The sequence below is a fragment of the Saccostrea cucullata genome, unplaced genomic scaffold, assembly GCF_032062105.1.
Source record: "Saccostrea cucullata isolate Sc308-1 unplaced genomic scaffold, CSIRO_AGI_Scuc_v1 ctg1400, whole genome shotgun sequence".
Lineage (NCBI taxonomy): Eukaryota > Metazoa > Mollusca > Bivalvia > Ostreida > Ostreidae > Saccostrea > Saccostrea cuccullata.
The window spans coordinates 24,046-33,888 of record NW_026939831.1 but is presented as its reverse complement, the minus strand read 5'-3'; the positions used below and the strand labels follow the sequence as shown (position 1 = coordinate 33,888).

The 9,843-nt window shown below is 35.1% G+C and overlaps 1 protein-coding gene across 1 annotated transcript; it reads right to left on the bottom strand.

Moving 5' to 3' along the window:
• Window positions 1-2,443: 2,443 nt before the first annotated feature.
• On the bottom strand, window positions 2,444-8,441 carry LOC134254095 (uncharacterized). Its single transcript, XM_062736650.1, has 3 exons — window positions 8,217-8,441; window positions 5,631-6,102; window positions 2,444-3,488 (listed from the first exon to the last, which is right to left on the bottom strand). Exons 2-3 carry the CDS (start codon window positions 5,962-5,964, stop codon window positions 2,476-2,478), a joined length of 1,347 nt encoding a protein of 448 aa, XP_062592634.1. The 5' UTR covers window positions 5,965-6,102; window positions 8,217-8,441; the 3' UTR covers window positions 2,444-2,475.
• Between the last annotated feature and the right edge of the window lie 1,402 nt (window positions 8,442-9,843).

Sequence of the window (9,843 nt, the reverse complement as noted above, 5' to 3'; positions counted from 1 at the left end):
TCCATATACGTATGCGTTATGCATTCCATATCACATGAAACCTGGATGCGAATTCAAGTTTTGTTGAACTTGAATATGTTGATTTTTAATTTTATTTCTTTAATTTTATTCATTATAAAAATGGTGTATGTTCAACTCTCCTGTGATATAAATGGAATAATTGTAGTTTCTTTCATGTCATAATTTCAAACGAGACAGTATGTGGCCGTGGGGATACATCGACATTTGCATTAGATGTACATACATACACCCCTCATGATATTGTACGCATTTCTTTCAATGTCGTCGCTTCTAACGTTAAAATGAAAATTCCGTATTCGTCCACATTAACTTCAAAATATCAAACATTCAACTCTTCATTTATTTCAATTTATATCGAATCCCACATTGATATTTTTTTTTTTAATCTTATAAGCTAGCCTACGTTTTGTTTTGATCCGAGGAAATGCGAACCGACATTGTTGACAGAAAGTCAAAGTTACGATTTGCTGCAATAAGATATTCATAAATGCAGATAATTTCAGTACAAGTGAACAATTCTTTTCAATTCTATACTTACATTGTGTATATGAGGTCTATAGTATTCAATTCTCGGATTTATCAGGTCTTGCTGTAAATGTATCTGATTCTGTGGAAAACCGTGAATAAAGGGAGGAAAATAAACATCTCCTACATTTTCAGAGTTGTTCCTCTTTGATCAGTAAGGGTCTGAGAACAACATCGATTTTACATTGTAAAAAGTTTATTGTTTATTTATTGTTGTTTTTATTGAATTAAAGAAGAAAAACAATATCTATATCGTGTGTGCACAAATTGTAATGAAGACCATTAATCGGAATGTTATATAGCCAACTGTACATAATGAGAATTTCGGCAATGTAAAATAAAATTTTCAGAATAAAAAAAAACGCTGCGCTTTGATCAAAAATACAATTTATTGTACATATGAAATGAAATGAAATAAACATTAAGGGATGGTATTTTATGTCTTGCTTTTTACGGAGTTTAATCGGGTTAATTAAAAAAAAATACTTATTGATTGAGTATGGTACGCACAATCACAGCCAAGCCCCATATCCCAATTTTCTTTCATGATTGATATACATCGGGATCGTTTTACTCGTCGTTTTGACGCTTTATTTTTGACGTTAAACTTGACGTCACGTCAAACGTTCAATTGAAATCGCAAGAGTTATCCCCCCCAGTGTGTTGTACGTCTTTAAATTAACATGCTTTAACGTATGCGATGGTTTGTCTAGTCGGCGCAACCTGCAAACATGACAATTTCAGATCTTAATAAACTTTAAATTGAAAAAAAATGTTTTTTTCTTATCCAATTTTACCGTAATTTTTACAATTTGACGTCATACAACTGTGATAGGTGATTTATTTCTTATATTAATTTATATATTTTAGTATTAAATAATTAAGTTGAATTATCATATTTCTTTTCAGCATTTCATATATTGAATAAATGCACATGGAATTCACACCAATATGTGTACATTCAGTTATTTATAGATGTGTGACACCACAGTGGTCATTTAAACCCTTTCCTTTTCTATTTATATCTTGTGCTATGTCAGAGACAACTAAAATTACATAGGTTGGTCAGTTTACCTATCTTTAGATTTTAAGCTTATTAATAACTTGAAGATCTTGATTTGAGCAGACAAATTGCCTTGTTTATATTTGTTTCCCAAATTTCATGATGTTGACATATTTATGACCAAGAAGAAGAATGTTTCCAGTTTTAGAAACAGCAGGTTTATATATTTTTAAAATAGAAACATCTAGTCAATACCACTTTTATACTTGTGATCTAGTTTGAGTCAATCAGATATTTGGAACAATATAGAACAATAATAATCTAATATATTTACATTTGCAAATGTTTGCATTTATGTCTCTCACTATTTCCTAGATACAAACAGCTCACCGCAGCTTTGTTTTGCTTAGAATTCTATTTCAATTACGACAGGACAAATATCTGTGAGAATGAAAATGTCATTTATTCAATAGTAAATGACGAAAAATTAAGTTTTACAAACAAGGGGGGAAATCAGCAAAAAACAAAACAAACATTTTGCACGCACATATAAATATATACATTTTACAAGATATGAACACATACGTTCTGATTTCCCCAATAGAAAATAGGTCACAAAGAAAACTTAAGTTCTGACTAGATACAACATAAACTTTATAAAAAATTACATACCGCTTACAAAAAGCAAAAGATGGCGACAAATACGGCCGATCTTAAAAAATTGTGACATCAAGAACAAAAACTTGTAAAACAGCAATTTTAAATAAAATATGGTTTTTACATCATAGGCAGACTTCGCTATACAAGTACACTGTATATACTTCTAACATATGAAAAACTTCATGTCGACGCAAAAATTCATACATGTACTAGCTAGTACTAGTATATGCTTTTTAGTAAGATAGCAGTAAAACACTGACCTATTATCAAGTATTACATTGGGTAGTAACTACGGACAAGGATATCAAACAGAAAGCAGGGATTCGAATATAACGCTTCAAAGCATTAGAGTTCCAACGACCCAGTTGCTGTATATAATTCTCGGAGTACCCTTTTTGAGCAGCATAAGTTACAGCTCCAATTCGGAAACTATGACCTTTGTATAATGCTGGATTCAGACCTGTAAATTTTACTGAGGCTGCAAGTTGCTTGGAAACATAATTATATGAAAGTGGTGTGCCATCTTTAAATTGAAAAAGTGGGCCTGAGCGATGTGAATATCGAGACTGATAAACATATAATGCATTGACAGGACCTATTTCTGACTTGGCAGAACTCTCTAAGCAAATTATTATAGGCTCATTCATCTTTTGAGTTTTAAAGTGACGCAAAACTAACTGAACACTGCAGGGCTTTTGATCTTTGAATTGAAATGTTATATCTTGCACCTGAATGACCTTGTTGTGGGCAGCACCCTGCTTCACAGTAACCTCACCCATCCTAAGGAATGCATGAAAACAGAGTAAGAAAAGGGCTTTTAACATGATATGATGGTCCAAAACAGGGACAGTACTTGGCAGAGCCTTAATAATTTGTTCTAAAATATCTATAGTAATTGGAAGGCGTGAATCTGCAGTGTGAGACAATTTGTGACTACCTCTTAATATTGTTTTGACAATAAACATTTGTGTAGGGTCAGGTAAACCAAGTAGCTTGTAAACATAGCTTAGTGCTGATATATGAGAAGATATTGTACTTGCACTAAAATGGGAGCCATGGAGATGAGCAATGAAGTTGCAAATATCTGCCACCTGTAATGGTAATGATGTATTAACTTGAAATGATTGAAGGAGCTGCCATGATCTTCTGTATGCTGCTTGTGTGGAAGATGATAATGATGCGGAGAGTAGAGATTGTGCCTCACTGGTCAAATGTGCAGCAGACAGCCTGGTATGGGTGTTTGATCTTCCACCAGATGTGGTGCCAACTGCCGGGCTGCCTGAAATTGGAACCGGGATAACTTGTCTGCAATGACATTCAACTTGCCCTTGATATGTTTTGCTTTGAAATGTATGTTGTTATAAAGACAAGCAAGAACAAGTCTTCTTACAAGTCTCATAATAGTTTTATCTTTACTTGACTGTTTATTTATGACTTGAACAATAGCCATGTTATCTGTTAGAAAGAGTATTCGTTTGTTCTGCAGTTGACTGCCCCATATTTCTAAAGCCAGTACAATGGGGAATAATTCTTTGATAGCAATTTGAAAGGGATATAATTCATCTGACCATTGTTGAGCAAAAAAATGTTCTCCTAGTACAGCCGCAAAACCAATAGACCCTGATGCATCTGTGTATAAACTGATAAATTCAGAAGAATCCCAATTTTCGGCAAGAAAAACTGATTTTCCATTGAAGTGCGATACGAACTGCAACCACATGTTTAAGTCAGCCCTTGTTTCTTTTGTGAAACGTACCCAGTAGTAAGGTTTTGAGATGCCACAAGTAAGGTCAATAAGTCTACGCAAGAAAGCCCTCCCCGGTACAACTGAACACGCAAAATTTAACAAACCTGTTTAGGATTGTAATTCTCGTAATTGTACTTTTTTTTCTTTTTAGCTAAGTTTATCACGTATCTTTGCAACTTTCTCATGTGGTAATCTGCATTCCATGGAAATGGAATCAACCTCAATACCATATATGGTCAACCGAGTTGTAGGTGCCATGGTCTTTTCCATGTTAATGGGTATATTGATTTTCTTACATAAGAAGAGGTAACGGGCTGGATCTTCACTACACTTTGAAGCAATAGATGCAATAAAGAAGAAATCATCAAGAATATGAGATATTCCAGAAGCATGGTATTTATTATACATTATCCATACCAAGGCCTGACTAAGTTCCTCAAATATTTTGCAAGAACTACTTGCTCCCATTGGGAGACAACGATCATAATAGAATTTCGTATTCCAAGTGAACTCAAGTAAATGATAATCTAGGGGATGTATGGGAACAATGCGGAAAGCATCCTTAATGTCAGACTTTGCCATCAAGGCACCCTCACCAAAAATATGTACCAATGAAATAATCCTATCTATTGTATCATACTGAATTCTCCCTAGGAATAATTGAGTTCACAGAGTACCCCTCAGGAAAGGACAAATCGTGGATAATTCTGAATTTTCCTGGATCTGACTTTGGGACAAGACCAAGTGGTGATGAAATAAAATCTGGGAATGGTGGGCCATCAAATGGCCCCGCTATTCTTTGAGATTGTAGACCCTTTAAAATATGTTCATCAATGATTGTAGGATGCGCATGTGTAGATTTATGATTTTGCAGGGATGAGTTTGAGGGGGAACCAACACAACCTAATCTAAACCCAGAAGTAAATCCTTCTACTAGATACTGAGATTTTCCCTTGTCATAGCCCTGTAATTCATTTTGAAGGGGTAGTGGACTAGTGGTCTTACTGGGGTTGGGAGAGTTGTGGGATTGACTAGATTTTGTCCTATCTTTAACATAGCATTTTGTTCGGGGATGCTTGTATGAACATTCTTGACAAACATGGGCATATCTACATGTAGATGCATTACGTTGCTCTCCTCTGTTGTATGCGAAACACACACGTTGGGTACGAAAAGGATTCTTTTTTCCATGGAACTGATTGGTGTGTTTGTGTTGGAATTTAGACTCCATAGCTGCTGCTTTTAACCTGAGCTCATTAATGGGTTGTTCCCAGGGAAGATGAGAGGACTCCCTCAACCTTCGAAAGGTTTCGTCATAGCTTCTCCAACCTTCATCCTCATGCATTCTGCTCATCTCTCTAATAGTATGGCAATACTTAAAAAGGTGGCATGCATCATTAGGATTCTTTTGTAAGTAAATGCATGCAACGGTGAAAAATGCATCCGTCCATTGGTTAATGGTTAGGGAAAATTTTTGTTTTTGAGTGTGTTCCACATCAATTTTGCCAGCTTTAATTGTTATGGAAAGAGGGTCTTCAGGTTGGTTAGGGAGCAATGTTTTAAAATCAATAAATTCATTAGACCAAATTTTACTCTTCATTTTTGATGATATGGTTGCCCCTAATGGTATACTATCTTGTATTGTAATGGGGGTAATAGTGTGTGCTGACTCACCTCGCATAAAAATAGCGTCTAAAATTGTGTTAACATTGTCCGAGTTTTCAGGTGTTGATTTGGTAGCGTCAGCGAGTTGAGCATTGGAAGTAGGTATGCTGGCCTGGACCGCACCTGAGGAACCACTTTCTTTAGCTGCATTGGTTGGAGTCTGAGATCCTTCCGGATTTTGCGTGGCAGTTTGATTGACATTGTTTGTTGTGGTGGAGTTCACTGCGTCTTGAGTGACAGCCGAGACTGTAGACTGGGATGCTCTCACTTTGTCCTGTTCCCTCACGATATGTCTTGCCAGTTCCTCATAGTTGATTGCCGAGGACAAGGCATTAAAGGTCATCGGTGGGTCCGCGTCCCTTTCGTGAGACTCTGACGGAGTGCTTCTTACTGTAACAGCTGTTTTCTTTTTTACTTTTAGATCTTGTGGCGTCCGTTGTCGCCTTGCGCTTTACACCTGGATTGCCTCTTGGCATCTTTGCTAAAGCAGAAGAACACTTGTTATAGTTTACTTGTATAGAAAAATACATTTACTGAAGAGTCATTTAGGTTGTGCAGTTCTTAAATAAAATGTAGGTTTAGTGAACCAAAGTAATATGAACCTATGTTATTCAACCAGCTATATATCAGAAACTGCAACTGACCCTTGAAGAAAGACTTTCAAGTAAAACTTTAACCATTATTGAAATGATAGATTATAACTAACCTATAACTGAAATACCATATACATTTGCCCATATACATATCATTTCAGCCACACTGAAAGACTTGAATTGTACCACAAATCATAACTTTAAAAAACATAATAATCTGAAACCTTTAAGTTAAATTAGTGTTTTGAATATAATACTGACCAATTATTGAATGAAACAAACTGCAGAAATATTATACTGAATATTTCCAAAGAAAACAGTTGGAACATTATACTGAATGTTCCTGAAACGTTATACTGAATGTTTCTAAAGAAAAACTTTGAAACATTGTACTGAATGCGTTCAAAGAAAAACTGTTGGAACATTATACTGAATCATGCTGAATGTTCCTGAAACATTATACTGAATGTTACAAAAGAAAACTGTTGGAACATTATACTGAATGTTCCCGAAACATTATACTGAATGTTTCAAAAGAAAAACTGTTGGAACATTATACTGAATGTTTCAAAAGAAAAACTGTTGGAACATTATACTGAATGTTCCTGAAACATTATACAGAATGTTTTCAAAGAAAAAATTTTTGAAGCATTATACTGAATGCTTCCAAAGGAAAAACTGTCGAAACATTATATACTTAATATTCCCAAAGAAAACCTGGTAAAACAATAAACAGAATGTATTTTGAAGCAAACTTTTGAAACATTATACTCAATGTTCTATCAATATATAAGATTCCCAAGTAAAATGTTGAAACATTTTACTAAATGTTTCCCAAGAACAATCTGCTTAAACATTTGAACTGAAATTTTACTACATGTAGCAACCAACATGTCATACTGATTTTATAATCTATAATAAACGGAAATAGTTATGTCTATTACAGAGACTGAAACAACTATTCTCTACATTTATGACATGTACATTGAATTTAACCATGAAATTGTGTCAAACGATAGGAAAATAATGAGATAACAAACAGGATGTCTACGATGAACACTTTGTCTTACTAAATGATGCCCAGTATACTAAATATCATTACTGAATGCTTATATCGAACATAAGAAAGATTGCCAAACTTTAAACAATGTTAAACTTTTGTGTTTTTTTTTTAATTAGAATAAATATTGAGTGTAGACTATCTGCGGTCAATCATCATTAATGATTTAGAAATGTATGATCAAATATCCAGACAATGGTACTTAATTCAGTACTGAATCATTAGCTATACTGGCCTAATTTCCTTTGAAGTGATGATGATGGCATTGCGTATACTGCGCAGAAACTTCCTCATTGGCTGATCATTGGACGGTGTGCACTGCAGATGTACTCCATCTGGTCCCAGATATGAGAGGCTATTCCAGAACCCCCGGTGAGGCCAGTAGACAATTCCTTTCAACCCAGTTGTCATCTCCCGTAGCGCCCAATTTACCTCGTACACCGTGTCATTGAAATTGATACATGCTGCATAGGGAAGGCGACGCAGTAATTGGCCGATAATTACTTTTTGAATACCAACCCCTTCATGTAAATAATTTGCAAGCGAAAAAATGTCTCGTGCAATTTTTGAGGCTTTACTTTCAGCAACAATGTCATTTTCACCGATCTGTAGAAAACAAATATCCAGGACATTTTCAAAATGCACAATGTTAGCATCGCTTCGAAGAAGCCGTAAACACAGATCCCCTTTTCCTCGAATTGTCACAAAGAACTTATCAGTGTCCAACCGCAGATTAGGAATGTTCTGTTGAGCTGCATAAACTTTCAAGCGCCGTATGTAAGAATGGCCAACTATTGCAACAGAAATTGTTTGATCCGCCGAAATGACCGACTATCCCTGGAATCCCGCTCATAAACAATCTCTTTTTCCAATGATGCAACCAATGAGTAGTCCGTAATATCATACACAATGGATAATGTTCGTAACAGAAACAAAACTTACAATTTTCAGAGTCCAATAATGGATACAAATGCAAGATCAATTAAAATCCAAAGGGGCTCCAAAGGACTAAAAACGTGTGTCCTCGAATCAATGTTTGGCAATAATAACAAAACCACGTGACTCTTTATTTAATTCTCATTGGATAATGCGCCATCTACTTGGCTCATATTTCCTCGGGCTCAACACAGGGTTAAATCAACGGGGGTTCCAAAAGGGGGCAACTATTTTACAAGAAAAGCACGCCATAAATGCTATTATCTACATAATAGGTGTTTAATATAACACTATTTGAGAAAGGCGTTTGTATTTCTTTGTAAAACACCTTCGTCATGTGACCATAAATTGCATTGGTAGTCCAATGCGGTCTACATAATTTCATAGTGACGTCATAAGTAATTAACGTATTCAACACATTCAATTTAATACCGTTGCGATTTGAAATATAAATCCTTTAATTATTTCTCGCATTGTTGAAGCAGTAGATCGAGTTTGGCGAGACTGGAAAGAGAAAGAATATGGTAGCAGGGAATTTATTATACGGAGTTTCAGACGAAAATACTAGTGAATGACCGACTTCGAAAATTAAAGATGGCGTTCTCGATGTGTACCTTGATTGTTATTCGGTATATGGATATATTTTTTATTAAAAGAAAAAATATGAAGTAACGTCAAGTGCATGTTGTTAAAACGGTAAAAATCACGGTCCAGTGTAAGATTCCTAGGAGGATAAATTTTAGCTTTCCCTTTACTTAAAATATACAACTCATATGCATTTTAATTAGCTCATTTGCATAGAAACTGCCTTATTTAATCTTAACTCACTTGCGCGTTCATCGCGTGAGGAAAATCTTAAATGCAGATACACAGTTGAGTGAAGATCTTTCTATTTCATATGGATCCATATACAACATTGTATTTGAAGTATTTGAAAATGTCCGGGGTGTGTGCAAGATGGGTGCCAAGACTTTTACAAAACTTTTTAAAAAAGTCAAAAGAGTTAAAGAATATAAAAGTTTCTGCGCAAATCTCGAAATGATCAACAAAACTTTTCGGACCAAACCATAACAGTAGACGACTAAACTTGGATATCCAATTTTGAGTGGATTGGGTCTAATTCAACGGGAAATCAGTCAATGGAAAATATTACCAAAAAAAAAACATCAAACGGTAGATATAATTTTTATTGCATAAAAAGTAAAAAATGTTGTAGGCCTTACTTTCATAAAATCCACACATACGAGCCCAATAAAAGTTACACAATAAATTGAAATATTGGTTATGCAGTTATAAAAAAGAACTAATATTTGATCATTAACTGTTATATATTTTTTTCGCAAACAACAACGCGCAACTACGCTGTTAATTTTACATATCTAGGTCTTATCAAAGGATTAAGTTAATGCCCTCAGGAAAAATGGCCTGATTTTTACATAAATCGTGAAAACATCATTCTATTTCATAATAATGCTCCATCTCACTCATCAGTAGAGACTGTATTCACAATCAATTTATAGCTGGGAGCCGAAACACTGTCCCAACCACCGTACTCACCGGATCTGGCACCTTCCGACTTTGCGCTCTCTCCTAGTCTGAAAAGCAGACCTGTTTACCCTTATCGTCGCCTCTC

Bases quoted from the DNA above. Each gene is read 5' to 3' on its own strand.
- LOC134254095 (XM_062736650.1), bottom strand. From the start codon at position 5,964: ATGACCTTTAATGCCTTGTCCTCGGCAATCAACTATGAGGAACTGGCA. The intron at 3,489-5,630 runs GTGAGTCAGCAC...TTCCAATTTCAG, and splicing joins AGACGCTATTTTTATGCGAG to GCAGCCCGGCAGTTGGCACC.